This window comes from Camelus ferus, chromosome 6 (genome assembly GCF_009834535.1).
Source record: "Camelus ferus isolate YT-003-E chromosome 6, BCGSAC_Cfer_1.0, whole genome shotgun sequence".
In the NCBI taxonomy this organism is placed as follows: Eukaryota; Metazoa; Chordata; class Mammalia; order Artiodactyla; family Camelidae; genus Camelus; species Camelus ferus.
The window spans coordinates 63,224,260-63,247,620 of NC_045701.1; the positions used below are offsets into that span (position 1 = coordinate 63,224,260).

The following is a 23,361-nucleotide window of genomic DNA, read 5'->3' on the forward strand; positions in this document are numbered from 1 at the left end:
GTTTTAGTGTCCTTATCTGCTATCATCATCATCATCTTGGTCTTCTAGGTCTGTTTTAAATTGACAGATTTTCTTCTTCGTTATGGGCCACATTTTCCTACTTTTTTGGCATCATTGTAAGATATTTGGTATATTTCTGGATAAATAATTCATAGTTTATTCAACTATATTTCAGTGATGGGCAATTATGTTTTTCCAGCTTGGAACTATTGCAAACAATGTTATAATGAATAGCCTTGTGATGTGTTTTATTCATATGTTAAAATACATCTTAGTATAAATTTCTGCTAGTGGAATTTCTCATCAAAGGGTGTGTTTATGTAACTATTTGGCATATAATGCCATATTGCTCTCTGTGTAGGGTATACATACTTGTATTAGTTAAATAAGTGCTGAATTATTTTTAGATTTAGAAGACAATCCTCTGATGAATGTGGTTCACAGCAGAACAGGCCAGGCTGTTAGTCATTTGGTTCTATAGTACATTGTCACACACTCACCTTTTGGCCTTAGCATTAAAGTTAAAGCCATTTGAATGTGACTTTTGGAAACATCATTTTCACGTAGTTAGATGCTAAAAGAACTAGCTATTGGTCACTTTCTTATTTGTTAGATATAAGAGAAGTCAATTTGATAGTGTTATAAATGGTACTGTATTTGCTGTTGTTTCTAATGGAATGATTACACTATTTCTAAGAAATTAGATGGTATAGTTTATATTCAGTTTCTACTGTATCACTTAGAATGTTCGTTGCTGCAAGAAGAGGCTTTTTTGAGTTTGTTTTAGTAACATTACTTCCCTTTGCAGTTAGAATCCACTAGAATATTACCTCTTGAGGGCAGAGATTTTTGTCTGTCTTGTTCACTGCTACAACCCTCAGTGCCTAGGACAGTCTCCTTTATGTAAATGAGGACTCAATGAATATTTTTAAATGAATAGGTGGATGAATCATGGTGTTGTGTAGTTATAGGTGAAATACATGGTAGATTTGTTCTAGATACTTTCCATTATAAATGTTGATAAGAACCATGCTGTATATTTAAACATAAATAGAGCTTAATAATATGAATGACTGCACTCAGTTAAGTAACTTATTTAGAAGGTAAACTACTTACTGGTGGCACAGGAGATTATGCCTCAAAGGTGACCATTGTGAAGGAAAAAGACCTTTGCACATGCCAGTTCACCTACCTCAATGTGCTCCCTTCTCTCCTGCAACTACGGAACTTTCCTGGTCTTCTCAGATACTGAACTCTCTCTCCCAGATATCTCACTGTAGTTATTGTCTATATCAGATATCCTATATTCATCCTTATCTGTTTTGTACTTTGAATTATCCTTTCATTTTTGTTTTGGTCCCATTTTATCTCTGCTTTTGGGATTTTTGTTATATTTTTTTAATTTTTATTTTTTTCTAAATTACTTGTTGCACTGAGGAAATGCTTTCTGATATTTCATTAGATGCTGTAAGTATTCTGTACCTGCACCATTCCTAATGGTAGCCACTAGACACAAATGGCTGTTGAGCAATTGAAATGTGGCTAATGTTACTGAGGAACAACATTTTTTATTTTAATTCGTTCTAATTTAAGTAAGTTGCATGTGGTTAGTGATTGTTGAAGCAGACGATACTTAAGGCTTGCAGTATACATCTTCAAGTTATCAGCCTGCCTTCAAATAATATACCTCTTAATGTGCAGTAAAAACTTGACTACAGTGCACTTTCATTTCCTCTCTTTCATCCTTTTTGCATTTTGTGTCATATTGTTTACTTCTACAGATTTATAAACCCAATATTCATTGTTCCCACTTTTGAGTTAGATAGCTGTTTATCTTTTAATATGATTAAACTAAGGGAAATACAAATTCTTTAGGTTTTTATCATTTCTGGTGCTATTTATTTCTTTGCTTAAATCAAGATTTCTGTGTGATACATTCCTATTGAAAGAATGTCACTTAACATTTTTTATAGTGCAGTTTTGCTGGCATAGAATTTTTTTTAGCTTTTTTTTTCTGGAAAAAATTATTTTTGAAAGGTATTTTCACTAGGTATGGAATTCTGAGTCAAACCTCCCTATGCCCCAGTATTAAAAAAATATTGTTCCATGTCTTCTGGCTAACATTGTTTTTGACAAATAGGTTCTCATTCTTTATCTCTCTGTACGTAATATTTCTTTTCTTCCCCCCGCCCCCGTGCCAAATGCTACCTGTAAGATTTTATCTCTTACTTTTGTTTTTGGCAGTTTTGCCTACATTTAAAATTTATTCTGCTAGCAGTTCTCTGCATTTCTTAGATTTGTGATTTGCTATTGTTCATTGATTTTAGAAAATTCTTGGCTAACATCATTTAAAATATGTTTTCTTTTTCATTTTCTCTCTTTTCCTTCTGGAACTCCAATTACATATGTATTAGATCATTTGATACCCTCCCACAGCTTTTGAATTTCTTATTTACTCAGTCTTTTTTTCCCCTTCGAGTTTTATTTTGTATAATGTCTGTTGACCTTTCTTCATGTTCACTGATTCACTTTAACCTTTGTCCAGTTTTCTGATAAGCCTCTTGAAGGTCCTCTGATATTTTATTTTTGTGTTTATTTAGCGTTTCATCTGCTGAATCTCCCATCTGTTCATGAATATTGTCTACATTTACCACAAGATTTTTTAATAATCAATTATAATTATTCTAACTTTCCTGTCTTAATAGTTCTGGTACATGGTTCATGTATAGGTCTCATTCTGGCGTTTGCTTTATCTCTTGAAAATGATTTATTGTGTCTTTCCCCATGTCATGGGGCTGTAAAGTATAGCACAGGGCATATAATCAATAATATTGTAATAACTTTGTATGATCACAGATGGTTACTAGACTTACAGTGATCACTTTATAATGTATATAAATGTTAAAGCACTAAATTGCACATCTGAAACTAATATTGTATGTCAACTATACTTTAAGAAAAAATTAACAGAAAAAAGAAATGAGTATGTGGAATGGTTTTATATTTTACTCAAATTATTCCAGTCTTATAGCCCCGCCCACTGAAATCTCTGTCTTAAAGATATAGCTGGGAACCCTTGTTTCTGCAGAGCAGAGCTCATTACATGTATACTCAGTAATTTATTCTCTTCAATTTATATATAGTTTTCACTTTGTGTTTTCATTTTTTTAAATTTCAGTATAGTTAATTTATAATGTGTTAGTTTCAGGTGTACAGCAAAGTGATTCAGTTATACTTATATACAAATAAGTATATATAAATGTATGTATTTTTCCTTTTCAAAGTCTTTTCCAGATAGATTATTATAAGATATTGAATATAGTTTCCTGTGCTGCACAGTAGGCCCTTATTCTTTACCTGTTTTGTATATAGTAGTGTGCATAACTTCTGGTTGCCAAAGGGGAAAGTGGAGGGGGGTGGAGGAAAGGGATAAATTTGGAGTTTGGAATTAAAATATTTGCTTCCTTAAGTAGGGCATAAAATGCAGTTGAAGCTTATGTGCTCAGATTCTATGTCTTATACTAGCATATGTCATCATGACATTCTTTACTCATTCACTTATTCATTTATCCAAAGTATTTATTATTAGGTTCTAAATACTGCTCTAAGTACTTTGGATACATCAGTGAACAAAATGGACAAAAATCATGAAGTTTACATTTTAGCAGGCATGGTTCAAACAGTAAACAATAAACCTGGTAGGTAAGTAAGTAAGCAGGCATTCATTATGGATAAAGAATAATTCTATACCTGCCCTTTTAAACCATGCTAAGGAAATTACATAGAAAACTACTTGGTTTTCGGCTTGGCTTATATTCCTTTTTAAAATATTGTGTAAGAACAACAAAATTGGGGGAAATACTCTCTCCAAAAAAGTTAAAATGATGCTATTAAGAAAATGACCAGGTTTTGCTTCTACAGTAATTTCTTGGTTTTACAACTCATGCACTATCAATATCACTGCAAAAGGTAGTCATTTACTGTCTTGGTTATTTTTCATAGTGATTTATAAAAACCCAAGGCACTTTGTATAACAAAATTTGTTTCTGTAAACTTGTTTCTATTCAAGTTATATTATACCATTGCTGGCTTTGAATATTTATGGTGGTTTTTGTTACAGTTCTGAGTAAAATATTATAGCACATCTTTTTATTATTTGTTATTGAAACGATTCTTGTTTAGAAAGCTGTCTATACTTTTATTTATCACTTGTCTTTCTAAGTTAACTTTTTCAATGAAGGGAAAGATTAAGCCTTTTAAATATCTTATTAGTGTAGCTTAGAATTAACTAGGATATGTCATAGGTTCAGCATGGTGTGATAACATTTTACAGTGTTGCGTGTGTTGTCACAAACAGTGTTATTACCTCCAATATTAATATTTAACTTCTTTTGTTGACTTAACTGAATTAAATCCATACCTTAAATCATCAGAGTAGATTTTTAAATTAATTTTTTAACCCCAAATCCCTGACAGTCTGCATTTTTTCTACATAATATAAAAAGTGGACCTCACATGATAGGATCTTTTACCTGAGATGTTGAGTAGACTTTAATTATTCTTATGTTTTAGTGAATAGATGGAGGGGGGAGTACCTGAAATTAGAGAAGTAGGATTTTGAGAAAGATACAGAATGAACAGTGGAGTCAATAAAAAGAATGTTCTTGATAGACTGAAGAACAGTTATTAAAAGACGAAACACCAAGTTTTCTTTGGATTATTGCTTTTTTATTTGGTTTTCAAACATTCTCAGTGAGTACAATTCTTTTCATTCTGTGTTTAGCCAGTGTAAACCAGTAACAATGAGGAAAACAGTGTAGGAATAAATGGAAAGAAAGTAGAATGTTTCTAGACACTCTTCTGAAGAGGTTTTCTTTTCTTTGAATACTTAGCCATTTAAAAGCAATTAAGATTTGAAGTTCAAAAGGAGACAAATAGCAGTTCTTTGCTTTAATTTTCAAAACCTCTTCTCCAACTTTTCTGTCTAGCTTTCATAACTGTTTAATTAGTGATTAAGTGCCCATCAAATTGAGTCTTGTATATAGAAACTATTTCTTGTCTTTTCTCTCTTTTCTTTTACGAGGCACTCTGTGCCTGCAGATAAGACTTTTCTTATATAGCTCTGAAATTATCAGATGGTATTAAAGTTATATCTTTGCCTACAAATTTTCTCCTTGGGAAGAAAATTGTTTTGTTTCCAAAGGAAATTCTAAGCCTAATGATGGAGAAATGACAAATGAAACTCATAACCAAGCCTGAGAAAGCATGTACATTTAATAGTTTAAGATGTGCAGTAACTAAGATTTAACTGGTAATAGATTTCTATTGCAGTTGTTGATAATTTTAAATAAATTTGAAGAAGTTGTAATCTACTGTAATCCATATGAACTTTTGCTTGTGATGTTTGCAGTGGTTGCCAGCTGCTTAATGGCTGTGATAACCTTTGCTTGGCTAACATGCATGTCACTTTTAGAATTTATCAGAAAAGTGACAATTTGCCTGTCATCTGCAGAGTTAAGTGGTGTAATGGCAGCTGAGCAGTGAGATGGAGGTAGGGGGAGTTGAGATCTTGTAGGAATGAATTCACTCATACAGACAACATGTTCCTGTTTGAGATAATGGAAACATTAGACCAGAATATGTAATTAAATATATTTTGAGTTTGAGTGATTATTCAAAGATACTATTTTTAATCTCCTTATATGTGCTATTGCACAGTGATGTAAGAAGGAAAAGGGATGATGGTGCTTGGAGGACTTTCAGACTTAGAGCTAATTAATTTATCTGGTATAGCCCTGATATTGTACAGCCTGATGGTTCATTTAATGTGCCAACTTAAAAGCTTTTGGTTTTTACTTGTTATTAGGCAGTTATGTTATTTGCCAGCCTGTTGGCCAGTCAACACCAATGTGTTTCTTTTAGCTCCATGAATCTCAGCATATGCTATTTTACATATTCCAAATAATTTAAATACATTTCTTACTCTTTCCACAGCATGTAGAGTCCATGAAGCATAGATCAATAAAGTTCCGACTCATACCACCAGGAGGATCTCTTTGAAAGAGTCACCACAGCACCACCAGAGAAACTAATTTGTCTGAAGCATCATGTGTTGAAACAACAGAAGGCTACTACCTTTGCACTAGCTAGAGACGGAGTTATGATGTTTTCAATTCTTTGAGCTCCAGGAAGCCAGGAGAGTAAGTTGAAAATCTGAAAATGCGGCCATGGACTGGTTCCTGGCGTTGGATTATGCTCATTCTTTTTGCCTGGGGGACCTTGTTATTTTATATAGGTGGTCATTTGGTACGAGATAATGACCACCCTGATCACTCTAGCCGAGAACTGTCCAAGATTTTGGCAAAGCTTGAACGCTTAAAACAGCAAAATGAAGACTTGAGGCGAATGGCCGAATCTCTCCGGTAGGTTCTAAAAAACTGAAGAAAGAGCGGTGGGTGAAATATTGTACTTTGTTTTTAGGTGCAAGGCTTCATTCAGCTATTAAGAAATACTTAATGATTTCTATAAACTGCTATTCTTGCAAAAACTTAAATATCTTAGTAAGGTACTTTTTGTACTAGTGATAGCTCTATATATTTAACATAGAGAGTTACTCTATAATGACAAATCTTATTTTGCTTATAAATTTTAATATAGAAAAACTATGCCATTTACTTTATGTACATATGTTTTGTTTATAATTATCTTAAGCATTTTCATCATTTTGATACAGTAAATATAAACTTTGTATGATTAGTGTATGAATCAGTGTATATTAAAAAAAATCTTTATCCTGGACTATAACAAACACCTGAGTTAGTCTAACTATAACTTATTAAATGAAGAAAAATTCATTCTTAAATACAACAACTGTATCTGGAATCTAAAGAATTATTATCATTGCTACTACTAGTCAATTAAAAATGTGACATGTATCTATTAGAAGTCATCAACTGTTGGGAAAAACAAAGTCTTGTATTTACAGGGAGCAAGTGAATATAGTGTTAAATAGGTAATCTCTGTATTTGTTTTCAAAGTTATTGAGTTTAAAAGTTTAGTATCTTCTAATTCTCCTATTTTAAATATGAAGGTGATCATGTATTATTTACTGCTTGCTGTCTCTCAAGGTAGAGGTTGAAGATTTGGGAAGATGAAGGGGTGAGAATTGTCTAGAGGTGATAATGGATGCTAAGGGAAATCGTGTAGAGAATAACAGCATGAATTCATTTCTTTTTTAGAAACAAATAAATTGAGGAGTTGAAGGTAGAAACATTCTGTTGTGCATAGAACCTTCAGAGTAGATGGAGAAGGAGAAGGGGAGGTAGCTGTTTTGTGGAGGCTGAGGAGCATCCTGAGAAGAAAGAATGTAGGTGGCCATGTTGTATACCCTTGGAGCCTCCCTGCCCCGCTGCCCTTCACTCTTTATGCAGAAATCAGTTCTTTCCTTTTGTTTAGTTCCATAACTTTTTTCTTCACCATAATATTATTTTTGGTCTTCTTATGTTCTATGGAAGGCTGTGCTAGATGTTTTACAACGAGTGAAATATCAGCCCTGTCATTTGTAGTAGTACCATTCAGCAAGATTCATAGTAGTCAGGAATTAGAAAGTAGACAGATAACTTCTTGAATTTGTATATCATTTTATTTCCTTGTTGGGAAGAGTAGGGAGGAAGAGTTATGGAGAGGGTGATCTCTTAGTAGAGTCTTAATCATTTATTATGGGAACCAAAGATTGATATTTTAGAGGTTAGTAATAATAGCTATCATTTATTGAGAGTTTATCATGTGCCAGATACTGTGCTAAGGACTTTGCCTGGATTATCTCATTGAATTCCACAACTTCCTAATGGGATACTGGTTCTGTTTTCGTAACCATCCTACAGGTAAAGAATCAGAGGAATATTAAGTGATTTAATTTTTCCTAAGGTCACACTTTTCATAAATGGTAGAGTTTACCTTGCATCCTGGCACTATGCATGGAAAGCCAGGGGTCTGATGAACTGCTTTGCCTCTCTGAATAGAAACCAGAGAGAAGTCAATGGTTCAGAAATCTCAGCTAAAAGTCTCGTGTAGGAGATGAGCAAGAGTAGCTCCTGCTCTAGCTGATTTTGGAGTAGTATGCTTTGTAATAAAATTGTGTCTACATTATGAGAATTTTGCTCCTCAAAAAATATGTTGCCTCTTAACAATTTAGGCTGATAAAAAATTGCTCACTTTTCTCCTAATTTCAGCTTAAATAGTGATACTTCAGTTGGCTTATCTCTGACTGCCAAGTGTCTAGTTTCTTTCTATTGCATGAAGGAAAGCTTGCCTTTAATATGAGTTGTTCATTCTGCAAAATAATCTTTGGTTCTCTTGAGTCACTTTCTTTATATCCTTTCATGTTGGTGAAAAATTAAATTCTCAACTACTGCATTCTAATGTAGAGACAACTTCTAACAGCTGAGACACTTAATAAGTCATGCTGTAACATCATAGATAAAATCTGAAAACACAGATGGAGCAAATGAGCCTATGTGTGTGTGTATATATATATATAGAGAGAGAGAGAGAGACAGACATAATTTCAGGAAAATTTATGAGTAATTATTTTTCCTCATTAGGAGGGAAAACCTCCTCAGGCCTTTTCATCAACTTTATTGGTAGGGCCATTGTGTTTTATTCAAAGGCATTTTTTTTTTTTTTTTAAGAACCCCTGGCATAAAAGGAAGAGCAGTGGAGGTACTGTTCTTTTTCCCCCTTAATGTGATATTTCATACTCAATTTTTTATGTCTTTTTCTTATTAGAAAATATGTTCAGGAGGTAGACTATAAAGGATTAATTCAGATGTATGTAAAACTAGGTCATTTCGTTGAGATATGATGTATGGGTTGGAATTGGAATGCAACCTAGAAGCCTGAAACAATTTTTAAGATTCAGGACAATAATTTAAAAAGCATTTACCCAACCCTCTAGCTGGAGTTTGCTAATTTTATTGATAGTACTACAAATTTAGGAAAATAATTTGAAACTCATTTTTCTGAGGAATGCAAACATACAGTGTATGGGAGATTACTCTGTGTGTGTGTGTGTGTGTGTGTGTGTGTGTGTGTGGCTTATTGATGAATAATTTCTACACGGTAAAAATCCACCCCTTGTAGCATGCATGTCTATCATTTTTGGCAAATCCTTACAGTTGCATAACCACTACCACAATAAAGTTGTAGAAGAATTCTGTCCCCCAACCCCCGAATTCTGTTGTGCCCTTTTATAGTCAAACTTTATCCTTACTTTCTGTCCTTGGCACCCACTGATCCGTTTTCTGTCTGTATTTCCTGTTCCAAAATGTCATATCAATAGAATCATGCAACTATGTAGCCTTTGGAGCCTGTCTTTTTTCCATTTCGCATAATCTACTTGAAATTCACTGTTACTTTGTGTATTGGTAGTTCATTTTATTAAAAAGCATTTTTTTTTTTACTGCTGAGTAGTATTCTACAGTATGCAGGTGTCAGTGTTGTTGTTTTTAAATGCATTCAGGTGAAAGATGTTAGTGTTTCCGTTTTTTGGCAATTATGAACAAAGCTATTATAGACATTTGCCCTGTGAGTTTTTGTGTATGAGTGAATTTTAATTTCTCTTGGGTAAATACCCAAGAGTGGAGTTGCTGGGTCCTTTGCATAAAGTGCATTTTAACTTTGTATAAAAGCTGCTCAAATTTTTTCCAGAGTAGCTGTACCATTTTGCATTCCCACCAGCAATGCTTGATGTTGCAGTTGCTCTCATCCTTGCTAGCACATGCTGTCGTCAGGTATTTTTATTTTAGCTGTTTTGATAGATATGTAGTATCATCTCATTGTAGTTTTAATTAGTATTCCCATAGTGATTAAGGATGTTGAGCATTTTTTTCATAGGCTTATTCCTATTCATATGTCTTCTTTGGTGAAGTATCTATTCAGATTTGTTGCCTATTGTTTTAAAATTGAGTTTTTTGTTTTCTTGTTACTGAATTTTTTAAATATTGGGGTTTTGTATATAACATAAATGTTTTATATATATGCATATATATAAAATAAAAACATAGTGGCTTAAAAGAAACAAATATTTATTTGCTCTTGATTATTCAGTTTCTTTTGGCCTCAGCTAGGTTGTTTTTCTAATTATATCTGGGGTCACTTATGTGTCTGCAGTCATCCGATGGTTCCAACATGGTTGGATAGTCCAGATGACCTCACATATGTTCCGTGATTAGCTGGGACCATCAGCTGGTTCCCTTCTACCTGGCTTCTCTAGTAGGATAGCCCAGGTTTTTGTTACATTGTAGTGTTCCAAGAGGGCAAGAACAGAAACTGCAAGTGCTCTTGAGGCCAAGCATCAGAAGTTGCACAGTGTCACTTCTGCCACATTCTGTTAGTGGATACAAGTCAAAGGGACACCCCATATTCCAGGAATGGAGATGGGAACTGCAAAGAATTTGTAGCCATATTTAGCCCACCATTCTCATTTCTAGAAGCAATGTTGACTAGATTAGCTTAGGTCAAATCATGGTGATCCTGAACAGCCAGCGTTTAGTTTAGGCTTAGTTGGTAGATAATAGGGAGCCATAATTTGGTTTTCAGCAAAGGAATGACATAATGAAAATGGTTGAGGAAGATTTAGATTTTCATTTGGAGCATGTGCCTGACTGGAGTGAAATTAACTGGGAAACACAGACATGAGGTTATGCTCACCTGAGTTAATGATTGAATCTGTTGGCTTTGGTACCAAGGTACATCTGCTTATTTTGTCATGTTTCCTTCATGCTTTTATTTAGCTTTCCCCAAACATCCCTTTCTTACTTGTTAATTGCTAGCATGTTAGGCATACATGTAGTAGTAGGCTTTCTTTGAAAAACTTAGAAATCATCACTTTCTCAGCCTGCCAGCCTACAGGAATTGCCTTTTCATGTTTCATGTTTGATTTGTCTCAACCTTTAGTAATGTGAAATTACTTTCAATTCACAGAATCATTTGAACCTACCACTCTGCCTCTCAAAGTTGAAATTTAGCAGAAAACACCTGGAAAATTATTGAAACTTCTTCCAGAAAGCCCTTGAACTGTGAAACTCAGTGATAGATGTCAGAACCAGACAGAACTTGTAACACTTGAACAGTGCTTAATTGACTGTTTTCCTCTTAACTTAATTCCTTGTTATTCTAGGTCCATTTATTTTTGAGAGCACAATTTAAAAAATTTCAAATGTGACTTTGTGGCCTTTTAATAAGTTTTTGTTTGTTTGTTTGGGCCAGGAAAAATGAATTTTCTTCTGAAATTTAGACGTTAGCTATAAAGTGTAAATTTTGCAAACCACGAAGAAGATATAATTAATTTATTATTATCTGTTTTTATGAATTATGTAGGAATCTCCTCAGATAGATTAAAGCCAAAGCATGAATCTTCTGGTGGAAAAATTTGTCTCTGGCAACAAAAGTATGAAACACTGGCATGGGAAGAATAGAAACTGATAGGGTTTTTCACAGGTCATATCTTACTTCTGTTTGAGAAGGTGGTATTAGAAAGTAGAGATGCCCTTGTTCCTATTGGCTGATGGAAGATTTGCCATAGGTTCTCTTTTCCAAAACTGCTCATTTCTCATGTAAAGAGTGTACTATTTATATTCCTACAGCACGTGAATTATTTGCAGTGTATAGAGCACTTGCCATCTAGTTACAACCTTCCATTTATTTGACTTTTATTTTTGTAACCCTACATCCATTATTTCTTTTGCTTTCAGGAATATCTCATTTTTTTCCTTAGGGAAAATACTCCTTCCCTATGTTGAAATATCTTAGTGAGAGTTTTAGTCAAGATTCCTAGCCTTCCTAGTCAGACAATCAGATGCTTTCTCCCTGGAATTTGTATTAACCTTTTCATATATTGCTGTATTAAATTTGCCAGTGTTTTATTTTTGATTTTTTTCTATGTTAACAAGATGTTTTTACCTGTAATATTTCCCTCTTATGATGTCTTTTGAATTTTGGTATCAAGATTATGCAGGAAAATTTAATTCTTTGGAAGGTTGTTTATAAAATTGGTATTTGTTCTGTTTTAAGTCTTTGTTAGAATTCTATCAGTGAAGCCGTCTGGGCCTACAGTCTTTTTTTTTTTTTTTTTTTTTTGGGTGGGGGAGAGCCAAGGTTGGTTTGGAGAGGGAAAGGAGACGTGTGAGAAGGTTTTAAATTCTAAGTTTGATCTTCTCAATAGAAGTTGGACTAGTCACAATTTCTATTTTTCTCTTTTTGGTAAGGTATATTTTTTTGAGGAATGTGTCCCTTTAATCAACATTTTCAAATGTATTAGCATAAAGTTGTTCATAATTCCTGTTTAATTTTCTTCATACCTGTAACATTTGTAGTACTGTCTATTTTTCGTTCTTGATGTTGTTTATGGTTTCTCTTTTATCTTACTGAGTTTATCAATTTTATTTACTTTTTCAAAGAATTTCTGGTTCCTGTTGTTTTTTTTCTGCAATTGTATGTCTGTTTCTATCTTACTGATTTCTACTCTTAGTTTGATAATTTTTTTTTCTTGAAGTCTCTTTGGTTTTTTTTACAGTTCTTTTTAAAGCTTTTTCAGAAAACTTTATATCATTGATTATAAGCCTTACATTTTTCTAATGTATGTCTGGAGAGCTTTAAGTTTCTCTAGTGCAACTTTAAGTTGCCTCTGGCGAGTTCTGACAATGTCCTATTTTGATTGTCATTTGATTAAAAATATTTTCAAATTTCTTTAGTGATTTTTTTCTTTAACCTACAGGTTATATAGGAGTATACTGCTTAATTTCTAAGTGGGGCTATTCTGTTATCTTCCAGCTTTGATTTCTAGTGTACTCTTCAACCAGTTAGGGTTATATTCTGTATCATTTCAGTTTTTTAAATTTATTAGATGGCTCAGCAAATGACTCATGTTGGTGAATGTTTTAAGAAAAATGTGTGTTCTACTCTTGATGGATATGCTCTTCTACACATGTCAATTAAGTTAGTTGGTTAATTATGTTATTAATATTTTCTAAATTCATATAGATTAAGTTTTTAAATCTGCTTGTTCTATCAGCTATAAGAAAGGTATGTTAAAATATCCAACAGTGGTTATAGATCTATTTCTACCTCTGTCAACTTTTGTCTGATGTTATCTTAAAAGTGATGTCATTTGGTGAATGCAAAATTCAGGAGTATATTATTTTCTATAAATTAACCTTTTAATCATTATTAAATGAGCTCATTTGTCTTTAATAATATTCTTTTGCCTATGAAGTCTAATTTACTTAGTATTAATATTGCTACATCAGCTTTCTTTGTGTTAGTGTTTACATGACATACTTTTTTCATTTTAATTTTAATCTTCCTGGGTTTTTATATTGAATATATTTAAACACACATTTGAGTATTTTAAATGTTTCTTATAAGAATAACATTGGATCCTGTTATTTTTGTCCAGTCTGTTAATCTCTTTTTATTCAGTTGTTTTGTTCATTTACATTTTTTTAACATAGCAGAGTACAGAATTTATTGATATGGTTTCAGATTCCACATTGAAACTAACCTTTAATAAACTACTATGTGTATGTTGATTATTGGTGTAATGCCAAAGAATATCTATATCCCAAAAGGCTCTTAAAATGCTGCTCCTCTTTCCAATAGTATATCTATGTGAGGCCAGATTTTCTTCATAGACTTCAACCAAAACAGCATATTGCAATAGATTGAATGCAGAAGATAGGAGATTCCAGCTATTTTCTATTAAGCCAGCTATGAAAGAGGTCTTCAGAAATGTAAGACATTTCACTACTCTCACTTTTTTTTTGTTTTGGAAGATGTAGTTATTTTTCGTAAGACATGTTATTTATCTTAACACACAATGGATTTATTGCTATCATTTTAAGAAAACTAATATATATTTTAAAACTTTCTCAGTTTTAATTTCAAATATGGTAAATATGCACAAACAAGCTCAGTAAGTTTTAAGAGTGTGTAGGTGTCTTGATACAAAGAAGTTGAGAACCGATGATTTAGGAGCTTGAGTGCAACATGATTAGAACTATTTTTAAGAATATAATCTTAGGGGAGGGATAAATTAGGAGTTTGGGATTAGCAGATATAAGCTACTATATATAAAATAGATAAACAACAAGATCATACTGTATAACACAGGGAACTACAAATATAGTAAATTTGTTAGGAGGAAGAGATTAAGATGAGATCTACATAGATTGAGTTTGATGTGCTTGCTGAACCTATCCAGGAGAAAGTTAGAAAGTTAATCTAGAATTCAGGGAGAAAGCTAGGATGAGAGAGAAAAATACCTTTGGGAATCATCTGTGTAGAAATGATTGCCAGAAAATGTGTTGCACAAAGTAAAAATTCCTCCATTCCTTCGGATTAATTCACAGCCATCATGGGTTTGGAGAGGAGGGAACAGCATCTATGTACTCTTATTTGTAAATCAGTAACAGTCTCACAAGGCAAGAAAATTTGTTTTCCAATTACTGCACCTGTTTCATCGATATAGCGATTGGTTATGTGACATAGAAGCATAGGACAACGCATATTTTCCACACTGTTATCATTACTAGCTTTTATCAGGACAGAGCATTAGTAGAAGAACAGCATATTGAGAATGTAATGCTGTTTTCATTATCATTTATTATGTTATCTTAATTTTCTTTTTTATACTCAGGTTTTTATGTGGTATTTCATTGATTGGATGTTAAATCGCAGTGGAAAATGATTCAGGCCAATTTGTTAGCTTCTGCTTTTACTCCTAGTTTCTTGATAATTCTAACAACAACAACATGAGCAGCCGAAACAGCAAGACAACAAAACAATATTAGATGTTAATAGGGTTACTATGTGTCAGGCCGTATTCTGAATACTTTAACTCAACCTCTACAGAAGACTTGTGAATTAAGTATTCACATTATCCCCATTTAACAGACGTAGGCAATGGAACACAGTTAAGTAGTTTGCCGAAATTTATGTATCTGTGAAAGGTAGATCTGGAGTTCAAAGCCAGATCCTTTTGTTCCTAACTCTCTTTGCTTGTTGTGCGTGTGGGTCCAGTGGACTAGATTATAGGCCATATTCTTTCTATCAGATTCCTTTTACTCCCCGTTTACCATTGAACAGACTTCAGAATGAGGAAAATTATCAGCAATAAAGAAGAGGCATTGCATGACAAAGGAGAAAGTTCTCCAAGAAGACAACCTATTCTTAACATGTATGCATCTATTAACAGAGCATCAAATACATGACACAAAATATGTGAGGCAAGGAGAAATATATAATCCACTATTTTAGCTAGAGACTTTTAACATCCCTCTTTCATGATAGATAGATGAAGCAGGAAGAAAATTAATAAGGATATATTTGACTTGAACAGCATTTTATCAATCAGTTTGACCTAATTGACATTTATAGAACATTCAAAAACAGCAGAATACACATTTACCATTGAAAACACTCCTATTCTGATGTCCTCTGTTATTTGGATGGGAGTGTTTCCTTTAAAATTTCCTGTCGGTTGTCTTAATATAATGAACGGGGAAGTCTGTGTATTTAGAGATGGGACGGGAAAGAGAATTGGACTGTAGAAATTTATTTTTATTTATAGAATCAGCTGGAAGTCCATTCTGTAGGAAAAAATTCCTTTTCCTCTCCATTCTAACCTCTGCCCACTCCCTACTTCTAACAAAGATGGTTTACTAAAAGCCAGCTTTGTGGAATATAGGGTAAGATCATGCTTTCTGATTCGGAGTTATAATTGCTTTCCTCATTTGCATTAATACACTCAAATATAATGTCAGAATCACCACTGAGCAGAGAAAATTAGAGTAAATTGACTTCCAGTATTTGGAAAAAAGTACATGTGTAAGATTCCTGGAGCTAGTTACACGATTTTGAAGAGCAAATGGAGTCAAATAGAGTTTATTAATAGTTCCTAAATCAAAAAATGTAGACCACTAATATTGTAAACAAAAAGGAAATGGAAAAGCTTAGTGGAAGACACTGGATAAATTGTAGAGTAAAAAGGGGAGTCATGTTTGATGACTCATTCTTCTAGTTTATTTTAGGTTCCTTAGAACTAATTTTAAAAATGCATTCAATTATTTACATTGAACCTTTTAAACAGGTATATTATCTGTTGTAGTGCAACAAATTACCACAAACACTGGTTAAAAAACAACAACAACAACAACACACACTTATTGTCTCACAGTTTCCATGGTCAGGAGTCCATGAACAGCTCAGCTGGCACCTCTGATTTGGGGTCTCTTACAAGGCTGCGGAAGGTGTTGATTAGGTCTGGGGTTTCTTCTTCAGGCTCAGCTGGATGAAATGAAAGGAGTATGAGTTTCTCAGATTTGAGTTTGGATACCAAGTCTACCACTTCCTAACTTAATGATCTTAAAAAAGTCACTCAGTCTTTCTCTTAGTTTTTATTTTACTTGTAAAATGGCAATAGTAATCTCTATTTTGCAATGTTGTTAAGTTTTAAACAAGATTTAAAAGCGTGTCTAGATGAACTCCTTTCTATTAGTTCATCAGTAAATAGATTTTTAGCTAGTGGTAGTTGATAATATAAAAAGCACAATACTTTATATACTTTCGTAGAACTCAGAATTTTTTTTTGTAACAGAAAAAATTATATCAAATATTTGGCACAACAGATTAGATTTCAAAAAATGTACATATTCTTCAGAGTGAATGTTTACCTCGAGAAAATCACTTAACCTCTTGGGCCTAGAGTCCAAAACTAAAAGTTGATTGGGTAGATGATCACATTCAATAAATTTGTAAGTCTTTACAGAGACAAAATAGTTTTGTTTAACTAGTGTATTATTTTATACTAGGTTAAATAGGAGCATAGGATGGGCTTTGTTTCTTAGAATTTGCCTCTCCTGATGAATTACAATATTTTTTTTAGATGATTGATGCTTTACATATGAAAATCATAGTTGCCCATCCTAAGCTTTACTTAAAATGTAGGAATTCTAATTATTCATTATCACTACCCAGAAGGGCCTCTATGGAAAAAATGTACCATTCTTTGAGAAAGGTGTCACATGAATAAAAATATTAAAATCTTTAAATTGAAAAAAATTTAAGCTTTGTGTTAGAATTTTCTCTTGCACATATAAGTGTCATATAGGCAAAGTGAATTTGCATTAAGTATTTTATACTGTGTGAATATTTGAGTTTAGGGGCTTGAGTAAGTATTTTTTAACTTTTATTCTTTATTCTTTTATCCTGGTTTTACTGAGGTGATAATGACACTTGATAATTGGAGATACATAATAGCAGGAAATATGGCCATAGTGGTTCATCAGTTTCAGTGTCACTTGATTTATAGATGACACATAATCTGCTATAACTGTTTACAAAAACAACTTTCCTGGGCTATTTCTCACATTTCTTTTAGGTGAACTTTTATTTCACTGTGAAGATACTTTTTTTTGTTTGTTTTATGTTTTTCAGATTGTCATATTGACATTTTATAATTCATTTAGGTTAAATCGTGGAACAAAGGAGTTGTTTAGTTTGATCAGTATTTTAGACAAAGCTGTCTGAAAGAGAATAACTGTAAAAAGATTTTAACATAGTAGAGTTAGCCTATGAATTACAATGGCTAGAAGGAGACACAGTATGTAATAGCTCACTATGCTTTTCTTGTTATTATTGTTGTTGGTTCAAATAAAGTAAGTTTAATTTTAATCCAGTCCTTTTTTTGTTTTAAAATGTATGCAAAAGTTGTTGCTTGGCAGAAGTATTTTAAGTCAGAAATGCATGAGTATAATGTTTGGAAAGAAACTAAGATGCACTTAAAAACTATAGACTGCTATCTCTGCAACTAAATAAAAACAAAAGGGACACTTGAAAGTATAGTTTAGTGTTAATTCTCATTTATATTCAATAGCACTTCAAAGATATTATTTCTTACCACATAATATGTACAGAAGCTAAATGACTTAGTCATTTTTTCTGCAAGTTAATAGCACAAGCAAAAGTAGAATCTTCCAAGGAATTATGAAGTTGTATCTAATTTTCAGTACACTGCCTACACTGTCAGTTTTTACACCTTCTCAAGTTCCTCTTCTGTTAAATATTATTACCTCAGGACAACATGCTTTCCTAGCCTACAGATAATGACAAAATATCCTATTTATTATTATAATTACTCTTGGTAGTTGTTGAATGTGGTTAGAGGTTTCCACATCCCAGTATTAGAAATAGCCACTTGAATCATTACTATTTTAGGTTATATAGAAGCACCTGTGTAAGCTGTAGTGACGTGTTTCATATTTATTGAACTTAACTGTAGTAATAGTTTATAATCTGTATACATAAATACAAATGGCACATTTGACACAGCAGTTTGCTGTGATCAGTACTGCAATGTTTCATGTGGGTTATAGAATCTTTTGGGAAGAAACCACGTACTATAAGTTTAAGTTTTAAATTTATTTGGTCAACCATATATAAACTTGTTGGAAATGGTTTGGTCATGCGAAGTAGGAATAGATTTAATACATCTAAATGCAGCTTCCCTTGGCCCTTTAGAGTCCCTGATGGAGTCATAAACTTCCTGTGCAGTTGTACACACAGGGTAATATCTTGCCAGATCTAAGTTCATTTCTTATTATACCATAATAATCCTTTTAATATTTTGGGCCAGCATCACCTCTTTTGGAAGATTGTACATAAGCAACATGTGCATTTCCATTTAAGAGAATGTGTACAAAGTGTGGGACCTGTTAGTTCTTGAGTCAAACTTAACATCAGTAAAGCCTTATTCTGATCCTTGTGAAGAAAGCAAAAGTCATTTCAAGGTATCTCAATAATAAATATGCCTCCCGCTTCCTAGCGTTATGAAGAATACATCTCTCCACAATACTGGTAATGCTATATACTACTAGCGCACGTGCGCGCGCACACACACACACACACACACACACACACACACACACATTGTTGGAAACCAACCAAGTCATTTATTATTTGATTGTTTTTGATAGCTATTGGCAGCTTCCAAAAACTAGAGGTCAATGAGGAAGATAGGTTTCTCCCCATAATTTTGCTAACATTTAATATGTTTCAAGGTAAGACTCAGATTGAATTCTGAAACAGACACATTAGTAAGCAAGTGTAAAAACACTCACAATCTGTTCTGTAACTCTGTCAAAGTCTACACTCTTTGTCTTTTTAGTTGTTCTTGCAATATCTTGTGTCAGAGGTTCTCTTGAGGCAATTGTGACATTATTCTAACCATAGATTTTGGTCTACCTTCTGTTCAGGTGTCAGAATATCTGAATGAGCCCCTAGACACTGTATGGCTTTGGAACCTAAGCCTAAGGCATCATTCCAAAGATGATAGTCTACTGGATTTCCAGTATTTGTGCACATCGTTCGCAAAGTGCTTCTACAACATTTCTGAGTCCCCATTTTCATATATATTGAATTGATTTTACCAATGAAATAATACTTCTAGTATCTACCTAGGTAATAACAAACTACCTTTAATTGGAGATAGAGCTGGCTAAAGAACTTAATATTGTTGTTGCCTTTGGGATATGAACTTTTTCTCCAGCTTTACTGAGGTATAGTTGACGCATAACATTATGTAAATTTAAGATGTGCAACGTGATGATTTGATTTACGTATATATTGTGAAATTTTTACCACAGTAAGATTAGTTATACATCCATCACCTCACATAGTTACTATGTGTATGTGTGTGTGTGTGTGTGTGTGTGTGTGGTGTGAGAATTTTTAAGATATACTCTATTAGCAACTTTCAAGTATATAAGACAGTATTGTTAATCACAGTCATCACGTTGTACATTAGATCCCCAGAACTTATTGATTTTATAACTGAAAGTTTGTTCCTTTTGACCACCTTCATCCATTACCCCACCTCCACCCCCCACCCCTGACTGTGGGAACCACTAATATACTGTCTGTCACTATGAGTTCAACATTTTTAGATTCTATAAATAAGTGAGATCATACAATATTTGTCTTTCCCTGTCTTATTTATTTGACCTAGTGTAATGCCTTCAGGGTTCATCTATCTTTTCACAAGTGGCAGGATTTCTATGTTTTTTTATGGCTGAAAATATTTGATTACATATATATTTATATACACCATGTGTTTTTTGTTCATTTGTTGACAGACACTTAGGTTGTTCCATATTATGTATTGTGAGTAATGCTGCAGTGAACATGGGAGTGCAGGTATCTCTTGGAGATACTGACTTCATTTCTTCGGTATGATAATCAGTGATGTTGAGCACCTTTCCAGATATCTGTTGGCATTCTGTATGTAGTCTTTGGGAAAATGTCTATTCAGTTTCTCTGCCCATTTTTAGATCAGATTTTTTTGGGGGGAGATATTGAGTTTACCTGAGTTCTTTATTTATTTTTAGATATTAACCCCTTATCAGATATATGCTTTGCAAATACTTTCTCCTATTTCATAGATTTCCTTTTTATTTTATTGATTATTTCTATTGTGCAGAGTTTTAGTTTGATGTAGTGCCACTTGTTGATTTTTGCGTTTGTCGCTTGTGTTTTTGGTGTCATATCCAAAAAATCATTGCCAAGACCAGTGTCAGTGATCTTTTTCCCCTATGTTTTTATCTAGGAGTTTTATGGTTTCAGTTTTTAAGTCTTTAGTACATTTTGAGTTAATTTTTATAAGTGGTATAAGATAGGTGTTAGATTTCATTCTTCTGCACGTGTGTATCCAGTTTTCCTAACACCGTTTATTGAAGAGACTGTCCTTTCCTCATTGAGTATTTTTGGCTCCCTTATTAAATGTTAATTGACTATGTATCTGAAGGTTTAGTTCTTGGCTCTTGATCCTTTTTTGTTGGTTCTATGTGTCTTTTTTTTTTCTTTTAAGAAAAAAATCTATTATTTTATTTTATTTTCACTTATTATTTTTTATTAAAGTATAGTCATTTGTATACAGAGGACCTCTTCTTCAGGTCAGATGTCATATATTTGCCTGGTTTACTTCATTTAAAGGAAATTGGGTTTTGTAGAAATCATAAATTATGTAAATGATTCATTTAATGACCACTTATCTCAACTGTAACATACAATATTACACCTGTAGAGCATTCATCTGTAAACTGATCATCTGTGATGAGGTAAGAAATCTTAAGTTAAATGAAGAGTTATTACTAGTCTAATAAGTGAAAGCAAGCAAACATATGCTAAATTGAATTATGGGGTATATTAATGTACAAAGATATAACAGACTTAATTTAAATATTTTAAACTTCTGTTAGGAGAACCAAGCAAGTTAAAAAATGCATCTTGCTCTCAAGGCTCAAACCTAAGAGAATGCCGTTTCTGTATATATTAAATGCATTTGTACATGCCTTAGTGTCCATACATTTATACTTTTCTCCCCTCCCCTGTGCTCTCTGTCTACTGAAGTCTTGTTCATTTTTCAGTGCTCTTGTCCAATAAGCTTCCTCCCAAAGCCTTTCCTCAATTCCTTCTAGGATAAAATCAGTTTCTCATATTACGTATCATGGTACTTGTTGGTACGTCTCAGGTATTTTGCTAGACATTGTATTAAAAACATTTATGGACTTGTTTTACCTTAACCTCTTCCGTCCTTTGTAACTGCATTGAAAGCAGGAGCTATTTCGTTCATTTTTGAATACCCTACAGTATTAAACGTAGTGCCTTCTTCAGAGTAAGTTTTGAATATGTTTTTAGGAATGCATTTATTTAGAGTTCTAATACCAAAATATTCCAGGAGAAATTCATTATAATAATTAGTATGTTTCTTTTTTCTTCTTAACTATTTGCTCTGGCTGTTTTTTATTTTTCTTTTTGCTGAATCCAAACTGCTTCAAGGGAAAATTCTTGAAACTAATGAATTTGGAAAGCACCCTGACATTCCCCATAAATGGTATCTGGACTTTTAGAAAAAAAAAAATCCATATTTTTACATCGAAGTGTAAAAACTGACAAGAACTGATGGTAGTTGCAGGAAGACGGGTGTTTAAAAAAGTGCGTGCCATATAGGTTGCCGTTTTGCCTCTCCTCTCTTTACCAAATTCTACCCTTCTCCTCCCCAAATATCCAATCACTAGGAAAGAGTAGGCTTGGGGATGTTTCTTTTACTTTAACTGCTAAGGTTATTAATGATATTTAAAAACTTTATAAAACCATGTTCTGTTCTTCTAGTTGGTGAATGTTTTTGTTACTTTATAAATGATTAATAAGATGGTTTTTGTGTTATGTTTAATGTAAAGAGAAACTTGAAAGTAATTTTATACTCTGTAGTTTTGTTCTTTAACAGTAAAATTTTTAAAATATAAAATTTGGAAGGAGAATAATGGTAGAATGGTTTATAACTAGACTTCTGTATAGAACTCCCCAAAGTAGTGGTCTTCAGCATGGTCATGTGACTGCATCAGAATTTCCTGAAAATTCTTAGAAATCTAAATGCCTTGGCCCCATCCCAGACCTACTGAATCATAAACTCTGGAGATGTGGCTTAGTAATCTTTATTTTAACTAGCCCTCTATTTGGATCTGATATATGCTAAAGTTTAGAACCACCGCCCTAAAGGATAAAAACTTGATATTTAAATTCCTGACAGAGAAACTTCATAACAGAAAAAGAAACAGATACTACCAATGAGTCATCTTTGGGAATTTTCATGACCAGTTAGTCTCAGGCAACTGGCAGAGTTCACTAATGAAGTAAACATTTGCATCTTGTTTCCTGTTAAGTGCAGAACTTCATGCAATGTGATGGAAATGAGGTTTAGATCAGTTAAAAGCATTTATTGGGTACCTTCTATTTATTCTTTTTAGGAGGACTGCTTTTGCAAGACTTATATTGACTCATTTATGCAGCCAGAGCTGTTATATAACATGAACCTTGAAAGAAGAATGTAAATTGATTTTTTTGCTGTACATACTTGTGTCAAAGAATATAAACCAGTGTGTGTAAATTTTAGTTTATCCATTCCAGGCTTGTTTTCCAGTAAACCTGGGATCTTTTTTCATAATTCGTCCATATGTGAGTTGGTATGTTTCATTATTAATGAATATCAATCATTTTTACCTTTTTTTCATTTTTACCTGTTTTGTTCTAACCGTGTTTCCTTCTTTGAATGATATCTTTATTGCCAAATTAGCAAAGATGCATTTATTTGTGACTTCTCTGTCTTCTAACAGGACTTTTGCATATTTACATAAAATTACAGTTAAAGAAAGCTGCCTACATATTGACAGTTTTGACAGATTTTTATTTTCTCCGTCTTGGCCGGCTACAGCTTATTTTGTCTTATTACGTCTGGCTGAGACCATTAGA

General features: G+C 33.1%; 1 protein-coding gene across 3 annotated transcripts in view; it reads left to right on the forward strand.

Annotated features, from left to right (window-relative positions):
* FUT8 (fucosyltransferase 8) overlaps positions 1–23,361 on the forward strand; it is a 255,665-nt gene that overhangs the window by 115,520 nt on the left and 116,784 nt on the right. For all 3 annotated transcript variants that reach the window (XM_032482205.1, XM_032482204.1, XM_032482206.1), the window contains one exon: positions 5,995–6,422. In XM_032482205.1, the coding sequence (XP_032338096.1) occupies positions 6,220–6,422 (203 nt within the window). In that variant the 5' untranslated portion in view covers positions 5,995–6,219. The remainder of the gene's footprint in view (positions 1–5,994; positions 6,423–23,361) is intronic.